This window comes from Anabrus simplex, chromosome 3 (genome assembly GCF_040414725.1).
Source record: "Anabrus simplex isolate iqAnaSimp1 chromosome 3, ASM4041472v1, whole genome shotgun sequence".
Lineage (NCBI taxonomy): Eukaryota > Metazoa > Arthropoda > Insecta > Orthoptera > Tettigoniidae > Anabrus > Anabrus simplex.
In genome coordinates this window covers 491,184,786-491,211,651 of record NC_090267.1, presented here as the reverse complement: position 1 = coordinate 491,211,651, position 26,866 = coordinate 491,184,786, and the positions used below count along the sequence as shown (strand labels likewise).

At 39.2% G+C, this 26,866-nt stretch overlaps 2 protein-coding genes across 2 annotated transcripts in view; one reads left to right on the top strand and one right to left on the bottom strand.

Annotated features, from left to right (window-relative positions):
• Nucleotides 1–11,499, bottom strand: part of Vps2 (vacuolar protein sorting 2) — a 52,277-nt gene extending 40,778 nt beyond the window's left edge. The window contains exons 1-3 of the mRNA XM_067143631.2: nt 11,354–11,499; nt 10,875–11,086; nt 1,679–1,854 (exon numbers count right to left, since the gene is read on the bottom strand). Coding sequence (XP_066999732.2) covers nt 1,679–1,854; nt 10,875–11,048 — 350 coding nt within the window. The 5' untranslated portion in view covers nt 11,049–11,086; nt 11,354–11,499. The remainder of the gene's footprint in view (nt 1–1,678; nt 1,855–10,874; nt 11,087–11,353) is intronic.
• A 250-nt stretch (nt 11,500–11,749) lies between these two features.
• Nucleotides 11,750–26,866, top strand: part of Art3 (arginine methyltransferase 3) — a 61,101-nt gene continuing 45,984 nt past the window's right edge. Inside the window, exons 1-3 of the mRNA XM_067144672.2 lie at nt 11,750–11,769; nt 12,126–12,488; nt 14,425–14,570. Of these exons, the coding sequence (XP_067000773.2) occupies nt 11,754–11,769; nt 12,126–12,488; nt 14,425–14,570 (525 nt within the window). The 5' untranslated portion in view covers nt 11,750–11,753. The remainder of the gene's footprint in view (nt 11,770–12,125; nt 12,489–14,424; nt 14,571–26,866) is intronic.

The window sequence follows — 26,866 nt, the reverse complement described above, 5'->3', positions numbered from 1 at the left end:
AAGGTCCTCCGCAAACACAATGTAAAAACCGTGTTTGGCACCGTCACTAAAATTGCTCACCAAGGACAAATTGTCCCCACTTTTACACCCTGGGGTATACGAAATTCCCTGTACTTGCGGTAAGGTACACATCGGCCAAACATGCTGGTCCACTGGTACCTGTATCAAAGAACATGAATCTAATATTAGTCTCAACCAGCCAGACAAATCGGCAACAGCTGAGCACGCTGTATTATTGGGTCATGATGTCATGTTCCAAGATGCTCAAGCTCTTACTCACACTAGACACTACAGGTCCAGGATTTTACGGGAAGCTGTGGAAATACGTAGAAATACTAACAATTCCAACAGGGACACTGGCTATCAATTAAGTAATACCTGGTTGCAGCCATTAAAGATTTATGTAGGTAGTTCTCTTCCCTGTCCCTTCACTACTGTTATTTCATCTCTGTGTTTTCCAAATTTGTACGTTCCTCATTGCCAGATGTTCCATTCCAGGCTTGTGTCAATGTCATACACCTGTCAATGTCATATGTTACGTACACATGTTATGTGACCCTCTTAGACTGATTCTGATGGTTCAGTCAGCTTCTGCTTCGAACGCTAGCGCTGTGCCACATTCGGAGAGCCATCTGGTGGCGAATGAACGTACCATTTCCACTTCTATCATAACATCTACATTTCAAAATGTCACTGTTTAAGAAGCCTTTCTCGTGGACAGTCGAGATTTTCTTCTGATGACGCAGAGCACAGTTCTTTGCAAAATGTAAAGAATTTCGCCTTATTTTCTTGACACGGCATAAGACCAAAACCCTATATAGTATCATGTCTGTAAGTACGGGCCATGAAAGCATCAATGGCAACATTATTTTTGTTGTCAGTCTATTTTTTTGTAAGTTAATCAGTGGCTAGTTGTACAGTTCTATTCTTTATTTAGCATGTGCATTTGTTGGGGTTATTGTCAGTTTAGTGAATATGAAATTTCACTTTATCGGCAACGGCATGTTCTGTCTTAAACGCCAGAAATATTAGCACAAGCTTAGGAACGGGTCAAAGTTTACTGAATTGCATTAGGCCAACACAGCTGATTAAATGTTCAGCCTGTAGGAAAGGGTGATATGCCGCAGACTGAGGTAACTATGACAACGCAGCATACTTTGTAGTTACTGCTTTCGCCGCTCAAACGTCAGACTTCGACTCTCGTGGGACCAAATATAGTGCCTTCTACTTCAACACACTCTATTTATACAAATCTACAGCCTGTGAACCTCTCGAGTTCACTGTTACTAAGTAAAACATCAACGGCAGCTAATTTCAGACGGCTGCCAGCCTTAAGATATAGCCTAAACAGGAGGCTGCGGAGTTACATATTAGTTCTACAGAAGAGGGAGGCCATTGATCTGAATGTCGGTACTAGCAGAGCCAACTTGCGGCAGCGTAGATCTAGTTGGGCGTGGTACTATGCTACGTATTTTAAACCAGTGCCTTCTATTGCAACACACACTATTTATACACATCTACAACCCGTGTAAGGTCAGTGTCGCTAGGTAAAACATTTTGTCGCGTCACAACGGGCACATTTTTGGATGATCCCCAGCCTGAAGACATATTCATGTCGAAAGTATTTTTTGTACTTATTTATTTACCTCCGGTATTCCATTATTCCACTACAACTTACCTGTTCATGTTCTGCATTGCTTTAGTGACTCCCTTCATGGCTTCTGCCATAGCATTTTGTGACCTAAGTGTTTGTATTTTCAAGGACACGGCCTGAATGTTAGCCTTCATAAGCATGAATTTCTTTACATAACGACGCGTTCTCACAAGGTCCATTGCCATTATTTTTACAGCATCCTGGAACAGCAGAAATAACAAGGCTCAAAGAGAATTATCGAACAGAACAGAATACTCCCATCCCCCCGTTTCAGATCACGTAAAATTGGGGAGGGAATAATCATTTATTGTGATCCAAAATGTGTTTTCATACATGCATTCTTTTCCTTATTACTATTTGTTTATCTATTACTGCATTAAACATTGCAAATACAATTATTAAGTAATTCCACCCAATTTCTAAATTGAAGTTTTAAAAAATTTATTTATTTATTTATTTATTTATTTATTTATTTATTTATTTTTGGACTAGATTTTAACAGTTGAACTAGTGCTTACTTTTGAGTTATAAGTCTTTATAGAGTTATCATACAATGAAAAAAAATCATTATGAATGAAATGAATAACTGCATAAATTGGAGAATGAATGATTTCATCACTGAATTGTGTTCATGCATGAATGAGTGAATGAAAAATAAACACACTTCTCAACCAGTTACGGATAGCCACCAACTGGAGAGAGAGCATTCAATGATGAACGAGTGATTGAATTGAATGAATGCTCTCTAGCCTACCGCTGTGGAACCCAGCAGCTAAGGAGAGAACATTCCATTCTGAATGAATGAATGCATGAATGGTTGAGTAAATGAATGAACAGACTGAATTCCTGCACGAAAAAAGAAATCCTCTCTCCCAGTCATGGGAAGAGCATTTCATAAATGAATGTTCCCATTCAATTCACATGCAATTTAATAATTAATAATAATCTATTACTACATTTAATATTATATTTAATAATGTCATTGGCTTTATGTCCCACTAACTACTTTTACGGTTTTCGGAGATGCTGAGGTGCCAGAATTTAGTCCTGCAGGAGTTCTTTTACGTGCCAGTAAATCTACCGACATGAGGCTGACGTATTTGAGCACCTTCAGATACCACCGGACTGAGCCAGAATCAAACCTGCCAAACTGGGGTCAGATGGCCAGCGCCTCAACCGTCTGAGCCACTCAGCCTGGCATTCTTATTCTTCTTCCGCTTTTCTCACGTCTGTGGGCTTGCGGGTGCGAACTGCGTCGAGCATGTGGACTTGGCCCTGTTTTACGGCCGGATGCCCTTCCCGACGCCAACCCTATATGGAGTGATGTAATCACTATTGCGTGATCCTGTGATGGTTGGTACTGTGCTGTGTTGTGTGAATATAACGAGGAGAGTGTTGGGACATACACAAACATCCAGTCCCCGAGCCAGAAAAATTAATCAGAAGTGATAAAAATCCCCGACCCGGCTGGGAATCGAACCAGAGTTCCTCTGAACCATTCAGCCAACGAGTTGGATCTACTCAGCCCAGCAATATTATATTTAATCCTACCAGTAGTTATAGCCATTCCCCATATTACCCCCATTTTTTAATTTCTGTCCTAGATGTAATGTAGTGTTGATTACAGAAATGCAATCTCAAACAAACTGGCTAGTCATCAAGTCAGCAGTGATGTTACAAATCAGGAGTGGGCCACACTTCAGAAGGTCATCACTGAGTCAGCTCGGAAAACAATTAATTGGTTTTGAGAGAAAAGAAAGACAAGACTGGTTTCAAGAAAAAAATGAAGAAATTAAGTGTCTGATCAATACCAAATGGGAAGCCCAACTATCCTATCTTCAAGATCTGTCTTCCAATGTGAAGAAATCACATTTCTTGGAACTTAAAGGAAAGTGTCAGACACAAATTAGGGAAATCAAGAATATCTGGTGGCAAATAAAAAGCTGAAGAATTGGAAAGACCAACTGATGCCTGTGACCTGCATAACTTCTATGCTGGCTTAAAGGAGATATATCGTCCAATTCGATCTTCATCAGGGTCATTGACGACTCCTGACAACTCCATCATTTTAACTGATAATGGAGAAATTTTAGAGCGTTGGAAGGAACATTTCTCTGTGCTTCTAAATCGTGCCTCCAATGTCGCTGAGGACTTTTTTCGTAATGTCCCTCAGCATCCCCAACAACCATGGATGGCAGTTCCACCTACATAGAGATTTCACCAAAGCACTCAATCAACTAAAACCAAGAAAGGCTCCTGGTCCTGATAACATCCCTCTGGAACTGATACAAAATGGAAGTGTAGACTTTTCACACTCATCCTCTTGATCTGGAAAACTCAAGAAGTACCTGATGACTTGAAGAATGCTACCATCATCGCTACTGTCAAAAAACAGGCGATTGTAGTGTATGAGGGAACTACCGTGGTATATCGCTTGTGTCAGTGCACATAAAATTCTCGCAAGAATTCTATTAAGCCAGCTCCGAGTTATCTCAGAGAGGATTTTGCCTGAGTCTCAATGTGGTTTCAAAACCTCCAGAGGCACAACAGATATGATCTTCTGTGCTAGACAACTCCAGGAAAAATGCAGAGAGCAACAGCAGCCTCTATATTTAGTTTTCTATAATCTGGAAAAAGCCTTTGATTCAGTACCAAGATCTGCTATGTGGAAAGTATTGAGGCATTTTGGATGTCCTGAACGTTATGTGGATTTGGTTCAAGCTCTTCATGATGACATGTCTGGACAGGTTCTTCATAGTAACTCAGTATCAGATTTGTTCCCGATCACTCGTGGATTGAAACAAGGCTGTCTGCTTGTTCCTACACTCTTTGCGCTGTAGATGGCTGCCATGCTGCATGAATCATCTGCAAACAACTTAGGCATGGAGATTAAATTTCGTTTTGATGGAGGCCTTTTCAATCTGGTAAGACTTTGCTCACAAAGACGTACTCTGGTTACCCGGGTGACAGAAATGCAGTATGCCAATGACACTGCATCTCCTGCTCAAACACCAGCAGAACTATAACAGTCAGTCAACTGCTTTAAAATGGCATGTGATTGCTTTGGTCTTGCCATTAATACGAGAAAAATGAAGGTACTTGCAAAACCTGCCCCAGGATTAATTCTTCCTGAGCTCAGTATCTCCATCTTAGACACAACACTGGAGCAGGTTGATCACTTTTCATATCTTGGAAGCATCTTGTCTAAACGGTGCACCTGTGAACAAGATGTTGATAAAAGAATTGGGGCTGCTCATGCATCATCCGGACGGTTAATTCACAGTTTTCATGAATAATGACCTAAAAATGCATACCAAACTCATGGTGTACAAAGCTGTTGTTATTCCCACGCTACTGTACGGCTATGAAACTTCGAGATTCTACTGCTGTGATATCAAAAAAATTGAGCGCTTCCACCAACAAGAAAATGAGATACATCTTGAATATTAAGTGGGAGGATTATGTGACCAACACTGCAGTTCTCGACAAAGCGCAGCTAAATAGCATTGAGGCAACAATCATCGCTCATCATCTGAGATGGTTAGGCCATGTTCACCGCATGAGTGATACCAGGCTTCCCTGCTAAATTCTTTATGGTGAACTTTGCTCTGGCAGTAAACCTCGTGGAGCCCCTCTTAAGCGTTTTAAGGACCAGCTGAAACACATCATGAAGACAACTAGTATAAATATACAGACAGTGCTGTGGACCGTTCACTGTGGCGGAACACTACATCCATCGCTGTCAACTTGTTCGAAAGAGAACGTGTCAACTTGTTCGAAAGAGAACGTATCAACTTATTCGAAAGAGAACGCCGCAGACATCAAGAGGCCAAGCGACAAGCAAGAAAGCTCCGTCAATAACAACCCCGCCCTCCTGCATCCATTCAGTGTGATTTGTGTGGGCGTATGTTTTATGCCAAGATTGGTCTGTTTAGTCATTGCAAACACATCCATAAACTGAGTTAAACTGCTTACCTTATGCAGGAAGAAGTTAGATATAATCGGATCGAGTTACAGCCGACGAATGCAGCATTACATATTCTAGGACAAACATGACTCATAAAGGGTTATAAATAATTCATTTGACCATTAACAACATAATATGAAGATCGTATAATTCCTAAATCTTCAATAAAATACAGACTTTCTAGAATAAATTCTCATTATTTTAAAACAGTCAATAACAAGAACATGAGAAAGGTTATATTATTCTGTTTCTAATTAATGGCATTTTTTCAGGTATAATTTGTTACTTGATGTTTTCTTTTTCAGTTAATTTCTGAATATATTTTAACCTAAATTAGTTTTCAACACACTGTAGAAGCTAACTGTGTTGGATTATAGTGTCAAATGACATAATCAAATTGTACCGGGAGGTACACCCCAACGCCGTGCATTCAAATTCAGCACCTAAATGAACTCCTGTATTGGTAAAACAGTGAAACTGAAACTACACCAACTTATAACTTTACTCAGATGTCACCACAGAAATGTGTTATAATTTTGTTATTGTGCAGTTGCCTAAACTGAGTGAATTTATGCTTGTTTTGTTTGCCATTCATCAAGAAGTTTGGACATTCTCCCATAGATGACTCTACAAAAACTATGATCATGCACCCTGGTGTGAGGTGTAAGAAGTTATAATTTAAAGTTTTGTATTTCTAGGTTTTTGTAACTGATTGATGTTCATTTATTTTTGGGTTGGCAATATTCCCCTTTTCTTTCCTCCAGTTTTGAATGTAGCCAATCCCTAATTTCTGTATTTAATCTTCAACCTATCACAGGCTTCTTGTTCGATTCTAAGTGTAACTTTGAAATTTATCCAATAATATTGAGAGGGTGTGGCTAGTTTAGTCTTGAACGATCTCGAACCTTCCCTGGGGGTTTATAAACTGCGGATTTTCTCGTTTCTTGGCCAATTGATCGTCATCTCACTGAGTGCGTGTGTCATCGGTCAACAGAATCTACAAGGTAATGGCCACATAACTTCTTTCTTCCTACCTCCGCAGTTTAAGCCTAGGGAAAGGTAATGATGATGATTGTTGTTTAAAGGGCCTAACATTGAGGTCATCGGCCTTTAATGGTACGAAATGAGACGAAATGGAATGACAAATTAAAAGTCTAAAATCCTCCACTGACCAGAATTCAAAGCGTGAGAATGAAGAATGAATGGACGGACATGAATTTAAAACAATCAGTGGATGCGACCTGCAATGCTTTACATTCACACAAACTGACGTAAAAGAATAGGATTACTGACCAAGGGACTGCTGCTATAGCATAACACTGAAACGATGATGCTTGCAGTCTAAAAGGGGTCCAAAATCCAAGTTATTGGCCCCTCATAACGGTACTGATCGCTAGGAAAGTAGAACCATGGTATTTGTCCTGTTGCGGTACTAATCAAAAGTAGCAGAGACTTGCGGTATTCCACATATTATTGTGCTACTCAGAGGTTATGAAATTTGACATAATAGAGACCTATGTTTTTCTCACTTTGCAGCGCCATGTACAGGCAATGTTAAAAATTAAATAATTGAAAGAGGTTCAACCTATTCAATACATAGGAAAGAAATGTAGTGATTACATTTTTATTTAATAGTAAATATAAATGGGACCGGTTTCGACCCTAGTCCAGGTCATCGTCAGCCGTAAAAACATGTAAAACAATGCATATGAAAAAGAAAAAGAAAAAGATTAATTAAACTCTGGATCGGTATAAGATGAACAGTACGTAATATTAAGAATGGTAGTATGGCACACGCAATGATAGGCGAAGTCTCACAATGTTTATGAATATTGGAGAACAGTCAAAAGGGTCAGTTTCCACACTCTGTCAGGCACAAAGTCACAACACTATCAAATAATATATGAAGATCATAAATAACTTGAAGTCGCTTCTACAAATCTATTCGTCTATATGAGGAACACCACGGGATAGGGGAAGGTCCCTGTGGTTAGTACTCTTATGTGATGAACAGCATAGGTTTGCGTTGCCTGTACATTTAAAGATAAAAATTTCATTGTTCCGTATTGAAAGTATTAACGTTAAAAATTAAATAATTGAAAGAGGTTCAACCTATTCAATACATAGGAAAGAAATGTAGTGATTACATTTTTATTTATCACAGGCAAGGCAGAACCATGGTTGCTATCATCTCATGGTCCTGCTCATATGGTGGTACTAATCACAGGTACTGCAAAGGCCGACCGCACGGTGCTCCTGTGTGCTACTAATCACAAACCTATTTGGTACCTAATGTAGTGGTACTACGCGCATGTAAAAGCGACCCATGATGCTCTCCGCGTGGTGGTACTAATCACAAGTAGTTTCATGGTTCCAAGACAATCATCCCTTGGTCGCCCCCTTTTAGTCACATCTTACGACAGGCAGGGGATACCGTGGGTGTATTCTTCGTTGGCGTCCCCCACCCACAGGGGGTTGTGTGTTTGGTTTGGGAGAGGTATTTTATTTCCCCGAGGGAAACGTCCGTCTCTTTTGTTATGTAACAAACCTTTCTAAAATGTAAATTTTCTTCGGCTAATGTAAAAATTCCATAAAGCTTGGACTTTAAATCGGGGATGTTCCCTCTCAAGCTCCCCATCATCTTGGTTTGAGGTGACTACGTTACAACTGTTTTTTCCTTCCGTAATGTGTTAAAGTTATATCCATCCGTGCCACCTCAAGTAGTTTGGGAATAGCCCCTGCTTCATTGGCCGAGAGCCCCATAGGTTTTAATGTTTCATTATTATATAACCTGTTCTTTTTCGTCAAGGCCCTGTAGGTTGGGTACTAGATACCCCTGTATAACATTATCTTTCAATTTGTAAGTTGCGCCTTGATGGGCGAGTGATTGTAATTTTCTGATATTGCCTTGAATAGGCTGGAAGATACTGAGAGCCTGGTTGCTCTTTTTCAAAGTTTTTGTAAGATCAAAGAGTGCCTCTGGAAGGCTAGATATTGTAATTGAGGGAGCATGTGCTCTTGATTCAAGGGGATTTCTGCCGTTAGATAAATGATTCATTAGTGTGAATTAAAGTTTTGGTAAACTGAATCAGGTATCACTGATATTGTAAAATAGGGGCTTGAAGCCCAAAATTGTTAATGTTCTGAATCTTGGATTTTTCCCAATCTTGTTTAATGATTGTTACTTGTACCTGTAATATTGTCCAAAAAAATTGTTAAGTTTCAAGTTCTGAAAATATAACCTTCAGTTTAAGTTTTAAATTAATTTTGATATTGGAGTTGGACCCATTCACCCCGGCACCTTCTTTAACCTCTTGTTGCTCCACGGGTATCCCCGTAACATAAATAGTAATTAAAAGCACAGAAGATGTGTTTCTGTTTAGTCTCATTGAGATATTGTGTCAATTATCATACAATCAGTTGCTTGCAAGATACAGTATATTCTTTACAGGGCTGCAATACAGCTTCAACAAGCCTCTTCTTCCCAGGTTTCGTATGACATGACAGTTATTGGATAAGTTTGTCACTGATGCAGATATCATGACTAGAGGGTGCCAGGCTCCTTACTTTCATCTATCCTATTGGAACTTCCTTGGTCAACTTTTGTTCTTTTCCAACCACAATAGTATTAGAGCATTTGAAGCCCAGGGAGTCTCATTATCACGCTCTTCATGGCTCTTGTCTTTCTTATGCCAATATTTTTCATTTTTCGAAGTGTGGGACCCCTTCCAATTTCCCCTCAGATTAGTGTTAATAGAAGATGGTTGCCCAGTTGTACTTCCTCTTAAAACAATAAAATAATCACCACCACCATTTAATAAAAGGATTACTGCAACTTCCTAATGATATTACACATGACATGGTGTATAAGGCATAAAATTAAAGAATTTGGGTCTATTTTGTATTGAATGTGAGGTGCGTCTCCAGCACATCAACTGATGTTAAGATCTTCCAGAAATCAGGAAATCCCTTTCTATGTTCTAAGCGACAATTCTCAGAGGACATTTCTACCAGTATTCGAGAACTGAAGTTAACAGAAAACAAGTCAATTTTTGACAGGAGGTTGCATTGACATACGCAAGGCACGATAACAACCAAGACTCGGAGCTTTTCATACATGGGGTAAGGAAGAACAAAAAGGAGGGAGAGTGAATATCTACAAACAGTACACTCCAACAAATAGGAGGGTCTGGGAACACATGGGTTTAACTTGCAGGGAATGGAGAGAAGGCATTAAGATGACCATGAACATGTATGTGCCGGTCAGATCCCAAGGCGACAACCTCTGCTAGCACTGCAGTTCGAAACTCTTGCTCACATCCTGGAAGCCTTGTCCTCAGGGTGAACTTCTATGCAACTCTCATCATCATAGAGCCAAGTCAACAACTGCTAATGTCTTGAATAAAAAGGGACACACTAACTATGAGGAGGTATATGGTCTCTTTCAATGAGGATTCTAATAGGTGAATTGATATCATTGCCTTTAAACCAACTCATCTCAGGGATACATTATAGAACTTATCATCAGGTTTGAAACCCATGGGAGTCAACCTAAAGAAGTAGAAGTAGGCTAGAGAAATATGAGCCAACAATCAAATATTTTAAAGAGAAATACCACCTGAAAACCATCACAATATACGGTTTAATGAATGGTGGGATTCTGAGTGGATTCTGATTCAGAGTGGGATTCTGACGAGTCTAGTGTCAGACCTAAGACAAAACGCTGGTTAATAGAGCAAACGCCTGAAAAGCCTTACATCTGATATGTTTTTGACATGCTCTATTGGTGAAAAATATCTAATTCCCTCTATGGGAATTTAGAATTTTCCATTAATGAATGGTGCCAGAAGGACCATTCCACGTCTCTCTGAGACTTTCTGAAAACTGTTTGGGTTACCAAAGACCTTCACGAAGGACACTGCAACCACTGTACTGAGCGACTCCCCACTGGAATATTGAGGCACCATTTCTGTGTGCTACAACACCACTTTACTGTCTGAATTCCAAAAGAAATGCCTATACTATATATGTGTTATAATTACCTCTTGACAAGGTACTCTCTGTCTTCATGTTGCGTACATTTGTTGTAGGAAGAATGCAAAACAAGACAAAAAATATTTCCAGCTAAATCAATTAGGATATGATAAAACATTTATAGTTCTATATGAACACGACTAGAATAGTTTAAAAAATGTAGGCCTACTTTATGATATAAAATCTGACAACAAATATGAATTCAGAATGACGACTTACCATTTGACCTTCTTTGGCTAGCTTTTTTATATCCTGAATAATCTTCTTTTCTTGCTGCTCCATCCGCATTTTTTCACGGTCTAAATCTCTCATGGCCTTGTTGAGTGCCCGCTGATTTTTGCGAAGCATTTCCTCTGGAGTCATTCTCTTTCCAAACAGCCATTCTAGAGGCATTTTTTTTTACGAAAGTAAGTACACGAGAGACGATCAAACTGAAAATGGACCAGATCCTTCAGTGGAACAGTTATGGTACAGTAATAATAACCTGCTCAAGTTTCCTAATAAAAACAATGATATCTAGATAATTTAATTACAAAACACAACTGCCCTTAATACAACTAAATTTAATTCTGCTAATTTTTCATGCACATAATCCAGTGGACAGTGACAGCTAATTTTGCCTACATTAACCTAGCTCAGATGCTCGAGAACCTGAAATATTTTATAGTAGTACAAGTCGTTAGAAATTTCGCACTTACACTGAAAGACAATTATACCTTTTTTTTTTAAATCGAATTTTATTAGTAAAACTCAAACACGATGAAATATTTACTGCATCAATTCCTGTCAAACGAAAATGAATCACACGACTGTTTTTAAGGAAATATGACGCAAGAGATATGTCATTTCAGTCCCCCAATTGTCTTCAGAAGTACCAACAGCACAAAAATATTGCAGTACAACTAAACCTGTAAAAAATAGTCAGAATGAGGAAACAGTGTTGAAAAATTTTACACAATCTTAAAACGTACATGATATTTCTGTTCAAAACTTACTCTGTGGTTATTCCTTTGTAAAAACAAGTTATGAAATATTCGCACATGAGTTTATATAGTTGTTCTGCCTGTAAGTTTGTTATGTTGTTGTTTGTTTTTAAAAATGGCGGAAATTGGAGGTAAAGGCGTGCTTAAATTTTTTAAAATTTGGTTTAGACCTGTCTGTTAGAAGCAAGGGAATATCATTGTATAAGTTTCAACAGTTAATCAAATAAGTTGTGCTTATATATGTGGGAATGCGTATTATATATCACGATTAAATCCCGATGAACGTATCATAACCTAACTTTCGTCTGTATCTTCTTGTTTTAATCATTATTTGCCCCGAGTACTCCTCAGACCTTTTGATATTTGATATGCTGAATTTTGTTGGTTAAAAAATAACAGTTTACTGTATAAGAGCAGTTTAGTTTCCTGTTTATGCATCTGAAGTTAGGTTAGTGTGGTATTGCTTCTGTTTCTTGTTTTGTTTCAGATATGCCTGCATTATGTGCCAATGATAACTGTGATTTGAATGATGATGACGACGATGACGATGATGACTCAGTTGACTGGAATGAAGTAGAAGAGGATGACGAACATGCACTGTGTTTATTTTGCTCGACAACTTTTGTGAGAATCGGTGATGCAATACAGCATTGCAAAGTGGATCATAATTTTGATTTATCTGTATTGAAAGCTCGTTTTGAAATGGATTGCTATAATTTCATAAAATTAGTGAACTATATTCGAACACACAATGTTGATGCTTCTGTTGTGATGAACTCTAATGAACCAGTGTGGGAGAAAGATGAATACATGAAACCTGTTGTGGTGGATGATCCGTGGTTAATGTATGGTAAGTCTTGAATGCCTTGTTGAATGATTAACTTAGTACCTGTCCGGTATTAATCCAGCCCGGGGGGGCCACTACATTTGTAATGTTATAAGTGAGTGCAAATTAATGCAATCTTACTTGGAGAGCGTCTGAGAGGAGAGATGTGTTCATTGTGATGTCCAGGAACCCACCCACCCTAAGAAGTATATTTATTTTTATAACCTAGGCTAATTAAGATTATTACAGGTCATATTCATTTCTCAAGTAGCTTCTTGTATTCCTATTGGCCATTGTAAAGTGGCACGTGATCTCCTTCCTGTGAAGGAAGTTAATCATAATGCGTTACCAACCGCAGTACAATAAAAGCGCAAGTGGCCGCGCTTACGAAACTAGAAGCCTAGGGCCGCTTCGCGGCTTCTAACCGTCCAGACCAATGGTCTTGTCCACGGCAAGAATCCTAACTATCCAGACCAATGGTCTTGTCCACAGCAAGAATCCTAACTATCCAGACCAATGGTCTTGTCCGCGGCAAGAATCCTAACTGTCCAGACCAACCGTCTTTCCTCACAAAACTAGGGGTCTAACGCTGCTTTTCGGCTTCTAATCATCCAGACCAATGGTCTTGTCCACGGCAAGAATCCTAACTATCCAGACGAATGGTCTTGTCCACGGCAAGAATCCTAACCGTCCAGACCAATCGTCTTCTGTCCAGAGGCAAGAATCTAATAATCACCACCACCAGCTAGCGAAGCAAGCATAGTTCTTAAGTACAGAGGTTGGCAGCACGAGCACTGCTAGAGAACATCCTATCGGCAGCCCTGAAGATGGTTTTCCGTGGTTTCCCATTTTCACACCAGGCAAATGCTGGGGCTGTACCTTAATTAAGGCCACGGCCGCTTCCTTCCAACTCCTAGGCCTTTCCTATCCCATTGTCGCCATAAGACCTATCTGTGTCGGTGCGACGTAAAGCCCCTAGCATAATAATAAAAATAATAGAGAACATCCTTTCCGAGTAGGCCGCGAGCGAGGAAACAAACGACAGTCGCTACGCGTGAGTGGCCCCCGGGCTGGACTAATGATTATAAGAATTATACCTGAGTAAGTCCAATACTGGACACTAAGCTCCTTAACCAGTTTATAACAGATTATTTGTGACTAGCTGCATAGCAGTCCCTGGCTGTAGGCCTAGTGAAGGTTGTGGGATCATATTTTGGTGTAGTAAGTTGGCATTTAAAAGTGCTTAAAACCTGGGAAACCTTTGTTGGTTGACTTATTGGTTTGTTAATGAGCCCATTATCAGGGCAAACTCCAACGGAACGAAGCTGAGGTGGTTTGGACCCATAATGTGATTGCAAAATGGGAGGATTTTGAAGAAATCCTTCTAAAAGATAATCTGTGGAAAGAGATCTAGACGGTGACCTCAAATGAAATGTAGGGACTCCAGTGGAAAGCATCGAAGCAAGAGGCGTAGTTAGCAGCAGAGTGATTGAAGACGAATGGTAGAAAAGATAGGATGAAGTAGAGGGCTTCAGTACTTTACACTACCAAATACATGCTAATCATTTTCTTTTTCTTTTTTTTTTTTTGCTATTGGCTTACTTTGCACCAACACAGACAGGTCTCATGGCGACAATGGGATAGGAAAGGACTTCGAGTTGGAAGGATGCAGCCGTGGCCTTATTTAAAGCCCCAGCATTTGCCTGGTGTGAAAATGGGAAACCATGGAAAACCATCTTCAGGGCTGCCGACAGTTGGATTCGAACCCACTATCTCCCGGGTGCAAGCTCACAGCTGCACATCCCTAACCACACGGCCAACTCTCCCGGTGCATGCTAATTGTGTTCCTGCATTAGAATCATGCATAATATGCAGGCTAGAGTCTGTCATAATTTGGAATTGAATGTGAATATATTGAGTATGTGATGTACAAGTAAGCCAGCTGTTTTCTATGTTGTAGATTTTGAAGGGTTGGAATTACCTTCATCTGCTCGATCCAGTGATGATGGAAGATTTCATGTGGCAAATGCAGAAAATGGTTGTGTGACGCTTTCTGAAAGGCATTTTGCTGAACTTCAGAGGACTATCCAAGATTTATCTGCTCAAGTAAGTACAAGCCATAATCAGGTCTGGAGAGTAAATGATTTTAATGATGAATATATTGAAGTTACTACTCAACAACTGAAACACACAACCTTCTCCAGCTCTAGCTGGGTCGGGATGTTATTTAGTCAAGGCAAAAGTCATCCTGTACAGGCCATGATGATCCTTGGGGGGATGGAAGGTCAAGGCTTCCACTCTCCATAATCTCAGTACTTGGTGGGTTAGAGTGATTAGCTCTATTCCCGGCCATCTTTACCGCTGGGAATTAACCTGGTACACATTTTTAGTGTAGGCTGAGTGAACTTCTGGGCTGTGTGCACCTCCGGAAGTGGAAATCTCATTTCTTAAATTTTTGAATTCCTGATGGGAAATTGAATCTATGTTCTTCCAGGTGAACCGAACATGCTTTGCTGTCTCGGCCAGGCAGCCCCTATGTTAATTTTCCTCTACCGAACTACCGTTACTGCTCCTTCTTATTACCGTTCAATCAATCGTCATTGATCTTCACTTAGGACAGTCGCCCAGGTGGCAGCTTCCGTATCAGTTGTTTACCTAGTCTTTTCTTACGTGATTTCAAAGAACTGTAGAGATCTGTAACCTTTATTTTAAGCCTCCTTAATGTGATTATCTCAATGAAGATCTTTCCTTATATTAACATCTGTGCACCGGGCGAGTTGGCCGTGTGTGTAGAGGCGTGCGGCTGTGAGCTTGCATCCGGGAGATAGTAGGTTCGAATCCCACTATCGGCAGCCCTGAAAATGGTTTTCCGTGGTTTCCCATTTTCACACCAGGCAAATGCTGGGGCTGTACCTTAATTAAGGCCACGGCCGCTTCCTTCTAACTCCTAGGCCTTTCATATCCCATCGTCGCCATAAGACCTATCTGTGTCGGTGCAACATAAAGCCCCTAGCAAAAAAAAAAACAAAAAAAAAAAATTAACATCTGAGTACTTACAGTGATTCACCGTATCAACACAGTAAGTAAAACTGAGAGGACTTTCACTTTTGGTGGAATTTACAACCTGATTTTTCATCCCGTTTACCATCATACCATTGCCTGTTGTCCATCTCACAACATTGTGGAGGTCTTTTTGCAGTTGCTCACAGTCCTGTAACTTATTTACTACTCTATATGATATAACATCGTCTGCAAAAAGTCTTATCTGCGATTCCAGTTCTTTACTCATAAGAAAACATAAATTGTTCCCTGCAAAAGTGCAACAAAGGAAAATTGAAACAGCATACGGGACAATTTCACAGGTATATTTTTTTTTAAATACCTTGGAGAAATAATTCTTCCTTTGGGATTAGACAGTTCAGCCAATACATAAAGGGCCTCAGACCTTCAGAGGGCATTTAGATTGAAATGAAATGTCGTATGGCTTTTAGTGCCGGGATATCCCAGGACGGGTTCGGCTCGCCAGGTGCAGGTCTTTCTATTTGACGCCCGTAGGCGACGTGCGCATCGTGATGAGGATGAAATGATGATGAAGACAACACATACACCCAGCCCCTGTGCCATTGGAATTAACCAATTAAGGTTAAAATCCCCGGCCCGGCTGGAAATCGAACCCGGGACCTTCTGAAGTGAAGGCCAGTACGCTGACTCTTCAGCCAACGAGTCGGACAGCATTTAGATTAACATGGGATCACTACAATAAATGAGCAATGTCATGTAATGCTAAAATGAAACATTGCAAAACAGTTATTCTACCGGAAGTTCTATATTCATCAGAAATCTTAACTTCAGATTATTATTCTAAAATTGCAGATTTTGAAAAACAAGAATGTAACATTCTTAGGAAAAGTTTTGTCCCCATACAAGAAAATGTAATTTGGATCAAAAGGCGAACTGCTGACCTCTGTAGTTATACAGATAGTTTCATCTATACTGTATGGAGGAGACGTTTGAAATCTTTTGGACACTTTTTAGGATGGATAATAATAGACTCATAAAGAGATTATTCAGTGTATTAAATTCCCAAAACAGGAAAATACATTGGCTGGAGGAAACAAGAGGTGACCTGAATTAATTGAACACCAGGGAAGACATCATGAAAAATTGCAAAGTCATCAGGACCTCGGTAAATAATCATTCTTCGAGTTCTGTTTTGTAGAAATTTAGCCACCCATTCAGCCACTCTTTTGTCTAGTCCAATAGCCCTCATTTTTTTCAGCAGTCTCCCTTGATCTACCCTATCAAAAGCCTTGGATAGGTTAACAGGGATACAGTCCATTTGACATCCTGAATCTAAAATATCTGCTATATCTTGCTGGAATCCTACAAGTTGAGCCTCGCTGGAAAACCTTCCTGAAACATGAACTGCCTTCTATCAAACCTGTTAGTAATTTTACAAACATGTCTGATATAATCAGAAAGACTGCTTTTCCATACCTTACTTGCAACACGTCAAGCCGACTGGCCTGTAACTATCTGCTTCATCACCCTTTCCCTTGTACACTGGGGCTATTATAGCAACTCTCCATTCATTTGGTGTGGCTCTTTCATGCAAAGAGTAATCAAATATTTCAGTTATGGCACTATATACCAGCCTGTTACACTGCTTGACTGAGAGCGAGTACTTACACACGTACTCAGCAACAGTGCTCGGAGCCCAGCACGGCGAGGAGCGTGATGGCCAGTATGTTACTGGAGAGTCCTTGTACTTCCTGCCAGTCTTGAGGCTGTGTCATTTCTCATAACATAGGTCTCTATGTCAAGCTGGGGAAGACCGTTGAACTATCCTATGGGAAGAACAGTTTCTATAAACTGAAAAGGACTGACTCCCTCAGTGTCTTGTATGTCAAAAGGTGCTGAATTCGACAACGAAATGGAAAATGAAACATACAGTGTCATTATGCAACACTTCGTTCAGCTCTGAATAAACGGATGGAGGGAAGATGAATCACGATAAGAGCACATAATTATACTGAAAGGTGACATACATCAGAATGTTAATTTTTAAAGAAAAGTATCACTGTAGATTCATTTGACATAAACTGTTACAGATTACCGGCAAAACTTATTCATACTTTCTTTTCCAGGTGAATGATCATCATTGTGGTTCGGTTGTTAAGGAAACTCATTTCACCCAAAATCTGAAAAATAAGAGTGAATGACAGGTCCCTGACCTGTTTAGTCATATTTTGCCCATTTTAGTGATGTAAGGTCATACATGAGCATTTTCACTTATCTTGAGATGTCGTTTTTAATGAGGTACATGTTATCTGTGTTGAGTTTCGAACACAGGGGTAGATCTATTTTTCCTTCATTTCCTTATACAGATAGGTAACAGGTTTAGAAGACAAGATTCCGAGAAAGAGATGCTGTGCAGACATATGCCGGCATAACTAAAAGTATGTTACTATCTCATTTAAAAAATTATTGTTTTAGGAAAACTGAGTGAGAACTGCACCTCAAACTGATAATTAAAGTACCGTATGAAGTTTTAACATACTGTAGCTCTGTTAGTTTGCATGCATAAAGGATTCTACTGTATTATCGCTGATTACTTTTTGACTCTTTAGACGTTTTAAGTGTTAGAATTACTCTAAAATGCTTTTCATAATTTACCTCTTTTTAGGTTATATTTAGATAGTTTTTAGGGCATATTTTCTTGCATTTTTCTACTGCTTTAGGTCATATACTTCCGAACCCTATTCATCATTGTTTTCATTTCCCCTTGTGCAGCTCCTGCTAGGTCGGGGTGTTGATGGCACTTCTCCACCGTTGCCTCTCCTTCCACCACTCCTCTTCAGTAACTGTATTCCAGTCCAGTCTTCTTTTTCTTATACTGTCCTTGAAAGAGTCTATCCTAGTTGATCTTGCCCTCTTTCTTAGCCTCCCAACACTTGTTTTGGTATCCTTCCCTCGTCCATCCTTGTAACATGTCCAAACCATCTCAATTTATTCTTCTCCATCCTATCACTCTGTTTTTCTACCCCTATTTCTTTTCTGACCTCTACATTTCTTATTCTGTCTCTCCTTGTCTTCCCTGCCATACTCCTCAGGAACTTCATCTCACTGGCCTGAGTTTTACTCTCATCTCTTGTTGTCAGTGTCCAAGTCTCTGATGCGTACATTAATATAGGGATATAGTACATCTTGTACATTATCTCTTTACATTTCAAAGTTCCTTACATTCTGGTAGAACATATTTCCCACTTGTACCCTTGTGCTGATGTCCTTATCCAGCCTTTCCTGGTGAATTATATCAAAGAAAATACCAGCGAGGCAGCAATTTGAGCAAGTTCCAGAGTTGCTCACATCATTGCGATGAATGTGAAACTGTTCTCAGTGGGCCCTATTGTGAAATTGTGTAATGCAGGAATTTGAAATGGTCTTTTTTTCCAAATTTACAGTGTTTCATTGCATTTGCAGCATGGGAGGGGATTTAGAAAGATGGCTCAAGTGTAAAATTAAAAATTTTGTGGCTTTTTCGCTTGCACTTGTTGCAAGTGTGATTGTAGTAGATTATGGTCAGCTAGTTATATTTGTGTGAGGTATCGACGTGGAATTGTAAGTTATGGAGGAACTCTAAGATGTGGTACTGCTGGATTACACTGCTACAGGTGAAGACATACTTGAGGTGGTGTGCGAATCCGTGCACAACATGAACTTGCCCTGGGGAATCTGTGGTTTCAGACGGCATGCTGCAAATGGTCGGGTGACGTCAGGGCTTTGTCTCTTGGTTAAAAAATAAAGTTAAATGTGAAGTCAGAAAGTACATGGTGAGTATTCACTGTGTTGTTCACCAAGAGACACTATTTTATCATAAGAGTGGAATTGGAATCTGTTATGGAAGTTGTAGTCACATGTGTAAATTTTGTCCGGTATCATGGTGTTAATCGTCGTCAGTTCAGTGAGTGTTTACAAGATTTTGAAACGGCTTACAGTGATATACCTTACCACAGCACTGTTCGCTGGCTAAGTCGGGGAAAAGTTCTCAATATGTTTTCTGCCATTCGCAGAGAAATTACCCTCTTTCTGGAAGTGAAAGGAGAGGCAGAGCAATGTGTGTCTGATCCAAAATGGGTTGGTATTTTTTGCAGATATAGTCGTTGTCGGCCGCAACTCATATCCGAATAAACGTATTCTTTTTTTTTTTTTTTTTCGCTAGGGGCTTTACGTCGCACCGACACAGATAGGTCTTATGGCGACGATGGGATAGGAAAGGCCTAGGAGTTGGAAGGAAGCGGCCGTGGCCTTAATTAAGGTACAGCCCCAGCATTTGCCTGGTGTGAAAATGGGAAACCACGGAAAACCATCTTCAGGGCTGCCGATAGTGGGATTCGAACCTACTATCTCCCGGATGCAAGCTCACAGCCGTGCGCCTCTACGCGCACGGCCAACTCGCCCGGTAACGTATTCTTTATCAGTTTACATTTTCACATTCACAGTGCTTTGTGAATATGTTTCATATGACTTACAAGCCCAATCTTGGCATGAAACATACGTCCACACAGATCATATGGCTGGGAGAGGGCGGGGCTGAGCTCGACGGAACTTCTGTGCTTGTCGTTTATCCTCTTCACTTCGTCGTCATTCCTCTTCACACACCGTAATTGATGTAGCAACAGTGTGGCACCGAAGTGTACGATTCTCAGCAAGCGTATCCCAGGATTGAGTATTAATTGCAGCTCTTTTCATAGTATGCTTTAGCTGGTCCTTGAAATGCCTCAAAGGGGCTCCATGAAGTCCTATGCTAGAGCAGAGTTCACCATACAGGAGTGGACGAGGAAGCCTGGTTTCACTCATGCGACGGATATAACAATGCATCTAAACCACCTCAATAAGTCACTGCAAGGGAAAGATAAAATATTTGCAGATATGTATGATAAACTCAGAGTGTTCACAGTAAAGCTTAATTTGTTTGAGCAGCAAATTCAAAATGGATATTTCATGTTTTTTAATCAACTTGCCTCTTCAAAATTTTCCTCCTAAGACCTCACTTTACAAAGGTGAAAAAAAAAAAGGTGATTTGATTACTCCGTCTAATGATGGATTATATGATGTATTGAATAAGGAGGATACACTCATTTTTTCACCTTTGTAAAGTGAAAACTGTCAATACAGAATGATTCTAATATCTTGTAATCCTAAGACCTCTTCGAACATTTACCTAAAGATGATCATTCATCTTCTCCAGTCTTTTGAAGCAAGGATCCAAGAGCTCGATGTTTTTGGAAAAAGAAATGTATTTGTTCAGCGCTCCTTTCACAATTACCCCTGATGACTTCTGCCGTCAATGCAGTTGGAAATAATAGACTTTCAGAATTCTACCTTATCAAAAGACAGATATTACAGCACTCTGGACCTGTCATGATGGTATCACTTATTACACCAAGAAACCTTCCCCAGGCTGCACAAGAATGCAGCACAGATCATGTGTATATTTGGGTCTGCATAATGTTGGGAGTAACTTTCCCTGGCCATGAACAAAATAAAAAGCAAAGACAGATCAGTGATTGGAGATCCAGTAAAGAAGAGTGCTCTGCGTATCATGTCAACAAATGCATTGACTCCTAATATATCAGCACTTGTTTCCAAAGTAAACCGTGTACTTTCTGATACCCAGTACACATACTGTATTTTGCATCTTGTGAGTTCAATATCTGCTATACTTCAAACTCCTCAGTCATAGCACCCCCTTTCACCGGCATTCCTCACCTCTTTACACTTTCTTCTTTCATTATCCACCGAGCCATGACTACAGCTTGCTCCAGTGCCGAGATGCATTGCTTGCTGTAGGCAGACTCTTCCGAGGCGTGAATACTCCGCTGCTCATTGGCGAGCACTCAAGATGGAACAGCCTGCTATATCCTAACCCAATGCCTTTAGTATATCCCCAGATATCTTATCAATCCCAGCTATTTTTTAGCTTTCAACTTCTGTATATTTTTGTAGGTTACTTAATGCTGGTCTTGATTTAATTCAACCCCTTTAGAGTGGGCCTTTCTCTTGTTTTCCTTTCTTCATTTTCAGCCTTCATCATCCTCTTCTGTATCCTTCTCTCCTTCATCATTTTGACATGTCCAAACCATTTCTTTTTCACTCTATTGTGTCTGGAAGCTTTCCTACTTCCTGACATCCTTGTTTCTTACCCTGGCTTTCCTTCTCTTTCCTCTCACACTTCTTAAAAATTTAGTGTCACTCCCCTGTCCTTTTGCCAGTGTCCAGTTCCCTGGTGCTTATGTCAGTATGGCACAATAATTCATTTTATACCTCACCTCTTTACACTTTCTTTGTATTCTCTTCTTTCAGATCAAGTTCCTCACACTCTGATAAAATTCATTTCCATTGTATCCTTCTGATTTCCATATCTTTTTCTGCACTTTGTATCAGTTCACTTCACAAATACTTTAATCTTTCCTCAATTTTAAAGTTTTGTTCCCATTTGTTTCTGTGCCTTTCCATTCTCATTCTCATTGTCTTCGTTTTCTCACACTTATTTTCATTTCATAATTACCAGTATATTCTCTCAGCATGTCCATTTGAAGTCCACACGCCAGTACCATCTGCAAACATCATCATCTTCAGTTCCTTGTCCCCATACTACTTTTGTTTTGTCTCAATTTCAGTTTCATCCACTGCTGTTATGAACAGGCGGCAGCTTGTTGCTCTCTCACTGCTGGGTTCCGTGGTTCAAATCTCGGTCTCTCCATATGAGATTTGCGCTGGACAAAGCGAAGGCGGGACAGGTTTTTCTCCAGGTGTTCCGGTTTTCCCTGTCATCTTTCATTCCAGCAATACTCTCCAGTATCATTTCATTTCATCTGTCAGTCTTTATTCATTGCCTCAGGGGAATGCGACAGGCTTCGGCAGCCGGGACAATTCCTATCCGTGCCACTAGATGGGGGCTTCGTTCTTTCCAGTCGTGACCTGGTCGAAGGACTGGAAACAAGCTGTGGATTTTCACCATTATAATCAATAATAGTGACAGCACACTTCCCTATCGTACTCCAGGAATATTTCAAAACCGTTCTGTCTTACCTGGAGGGTTTAGACACTGCTGCAACTACTGTTGTACATTTCTTGCACGTATTTGCTCATTCGTTTTCCAAAATTGTTTCTGCTTCATGACTTTCCATACCTTTTCTTTGGGGACGCTATCTATCTATATATATAAAACTAGCAAGGTACCCGTGCTTCGCTACGGTATTATACTGAAATTTGTAATTGAATGCTTATTGTTTTAGATATATAATCCGCCGAAATTCGCGATCTGACACGTTTTCAGCGAGAATCCACCAATATTCCCGATCTGACTCGTTTTCTATTAGATTACGCCACGTTTCCTCCCATTTTTCAATCTTCCTTTCCAGCAATCGATTTCGTACTTCCCGGGCTAGGCTCAGGTATTCATCCCGGTCAGTTGGGTCCGTAAATCTTTGCCAGACCGTATTTTCCTATAATCATTTTTAATCTGGATAAAATCCTTCAGGAGATCCGGCGTGGTGTCATATTGGGTGCCTTGGCGGCACTGAACCCGCGGTCGGACTGCATTCTTAGTCATTACCCGTCCAGGAGCTGTTTCCAGCGCGGTCCGCACATTTGACGACGGTCCGGAACAATATTATTATTATTATTATTATTATTATTAATGTTCTTCTTCTTCTTATTATTATTATTACTACTATTATGTGTTGCTGGGATGAATGATGACAGGGAAAACCGGAGTATCCGGAGAAAAACCTGTCCCGCCTCCGTTTTGTCCAGCACGAATGTCACATGGAGTGACCGGGATTTGAACCACGGAACCCAGCTGTGAGAGGCCGGCGCGCTGCCGCCTGAGCAACGGAGGATCCTTATAAGTACATTAAGAACAGTAAAATCAATTGGTCTCACCTCCTTTTACACCCCACCGCCGTTAGTTTTTACTGCCAAACCCCCCCCCCCCCCCAAATTAAAAGAACGCGTGTTTCTTTATGTTTAAGGGAGATTCCAAACACCAATGTTCACGTCTATTACATTCAGTTTTGAGATATAAGTATCCCCATAAACATAATTTACTTTTGTCACTTCATTTCAAACTACTCCCCCCCCCCCCTCCTAAGTGAACTTTCCCGCAAAAAATACTTGTTTCTTTAATAGTGAAGGATCTTCTAAATACCAATTATCACGACTCTAACTTCTTCACTTTTTGATTTATGTGTCCTCATGAAAGGAATTCAACTCCATTACACTCCCGCCCCCCAAGATGGTTTCCCCCCCCAAAACGCGTTTTTCTTCGTTTTTAAAGGAGATCAAAATACGAATTTTCACGTCTGTAACAACTTTAGTTTTTATTAGATGTATATATTCTCATACAATTAAAGTCAATTAATTTTTCAATTCTTTCACCCCCCTCCCCCCGCTTCATTGGATTTTCCGAGAATACGTGTTTCTTTACTTTTAAAGCAGATTGCAAATATCAAATTTCACGTCTGTAACATCTTCATTTTTAAGATATCAGTAGCCTAATTAAAAGAATTCAACACCATGTTCAGTCACTTTCACCCCCCCTCCACCCAAGTGGTATTTCCGAAAATTAAAAATACACGTTTCTTTAGGTTTAATAGAGATAAAAATACCATTTTTCACTTCTGTAACATGTTAAGTTTTTTTAGATATACTGTAAAAATTCTCATTTTAAAATTTCACCCTTTTTGGGTTCCCCTTAAATGGAGTTTCCAAAAACAAATCACCTATGTTTCTTTACATTTACAGGAGATTCCAAACACCCACTTTTTACGTCTGTAACATTTTACGTTTCCATGATAATCTTTCAAAAAATTCACCCCAATTTGTCACTTATGTTTAACCGCCATTAATAGGATTTTCCAAAAACTAAAAAAATACGTGTTTCTTTATTTTTAAAGGAGATCCCATATACAAATTTTCAGTTCTGTAATATCTTCCGTTTCTGAGATATATGTATCCTCATTAAAGGCATTCAACCCATTTTTCACCCTTTTGGGAATCCTATTGGGATTTACAGGAAACAAAAAAATACGTGTTCCTTTATTTTTAGAGGAGATTCTAACTACCAATTTTTACATCTGTAAATTTTAAAGTTTTAAGATGTAGACACATTCATTTTAAAAAATTCACCCCCCTTTTCACCCCTCAATATTTGGATTTTCCAAAAACGAAAAAATACGTGTTTCTTTATATTTAAAGTAGATCCCAAATACCAATTTTTAGGTCTGTAATATCTTCAGGTTCTGAAATATAAGTAGCCTCATTAAAGGCATTCAACCCATTATTCACCCTTTTACACCCTTCCTATTGGGATTTTCCGAAAACAAAAGAATACGTGTTTCTTTATTTTTAAAGGAGATTCTAAATACCAATTTTTACATCTATAAATTGTAACAGTTTTGAGATATAGATACACTCATTTTAAAGTCTCCCCCTTTTCACCCCCCATTAACTGGATTTTCCAAAAACAAAAAAATACGTGTTTCTTTATTTTTAAAGGAGATCCTAAACACCAATTTTCAGGTTTGTAATATCTTCAGTTTCTGAAATATAAGTAGCCTCATCAAAGGCATACAACCCCTTCTTCACCCCTTTTCACCCCTCCTATTGCGATTTTCCGAAAACAAAAAAAATACTTGTTTCTTTATGTTTAATGGAGATTCTAAATACCAATTTTTACATCTGCAAACTTTAAAAGTTTGGAGATATAGATTCACTCTTTTTAAAAATTCACCCCCTTTTCACCCTCCCATTAATTGGTTTTTGCAAAAACAAAAAAATACGTGTTTCCTTATTTTTAAAAGAGATCAAAAGTACCAATGTTCAGGTCTGTAATATCTTCAGTTTCTGAGATATAAGTACTGGTATCCTGATTAAGGGCATTCAACCCATTTTCCCCATTTTCACCCCTTTTCACCCCTCCTATTGGGATTTTCTGAAAACAAAAAAATATGTGTTTCCTTATTTTTAAAGAAGATTCTAAATACCAATTTTTACATCTGTAAACTTTTAAACTTTTGAGATATAGACACACTCATTTTAAAATTTCACCCCTCTTTTCACCCCCTTAGCGAAGGAATATCCAAAAATCCTCTCTTAGCGAGCACCTACATCTTAATATGAATATATCCCCAAAATTTCATTTCTTTACGTCCAGTAGTTTTGGCTCTGCGATGATGAATCAGTCAGTCAGTCAGTCAGTCAGTCAGTCAGTCAGACTGGACGTAAAGAAATGAAATTTTGGGGATATATTCATATTAAGATGTAGGTGCTCGCTAAGAGAGGATTTTTGGATATTCCTTCGCTAAGGGGGTGAAAAGAGGGGTGAAATTTTAAAATGAGTGTATCTATATCTCAAAACTTTAAAAGTTTACAGATGTAAAAATTGGTATTTAGAATCTTCTTTAAAAATAAGGAAACACGTATTTTTTTGTTTTCAGAAAATCCCAATAGGAGGGGTGAAAAAGGGTGAAAATGTGGGAAAATGGGTTGAATGCCTTTAATCAGGATACCAGTACTTATATCTCAGAAACTGAAGATATTACAGACCTGAAAATTGGTACTTTTGATCTCTTTTAAAAATAAAGAAACACGTATTTTTTTGTTTTTGGAAAATCCAATTAATACGAGGGTGAAAAGGGGGTGAATTTTTAAAATGAGTGAATCTATATCACCAAAATTTTAAAGTTTGCAGATGTAAAAAATGGTATTTAGAATCTTCATTAAAAATAAAGAAACACGTATTTTTTTTGTTTTCGGAAAATCGCAATAGGAGGGGTGAAAAGGGGTGAAGAAAGGTTTGAATGCCTTTAATGAGGCTACTTATATTTCAGAAACTGAAGATATTACAGACCTGAAAATTGGTGTTTGGGATCTCCTTTAAAAATAAAGAAACACGTATTTTTTTGTTTTTGGAAAATCCAATTAATACGAGGGTGAAAAGGGGGTGAATTTTTAAAATGAGTGAATCTATATCACCAAAATTTTAAAGTTTGCAGGTGTAAAAAATGGTATTTAGAATCTTCATTAAAAATAAAGAAACATGTATTTTTTTGTTTTCGGAAAATCGCAATAGGAGGGGTGAAAAGGGGTGAAGAAAGGGTTGAATGCCTTTAATGAGGCTACTTATATTTCAGAAACTGAAGATATTACAGACCTGAAAATTGGTGTTTGGGATCTCCTTTAAAAATAAAGAAACACGTATTTTTTTGTTTCTGGAAAATCCAATCAACTGGGGGGTGAAAAGGGGGTAATATTTTAAAATGAGTGTATCTATATCTCAAAACTTTTAAAGGTTATAGATGTGAAAATTGGTATTTAGAATCTCCTTTAAAAAC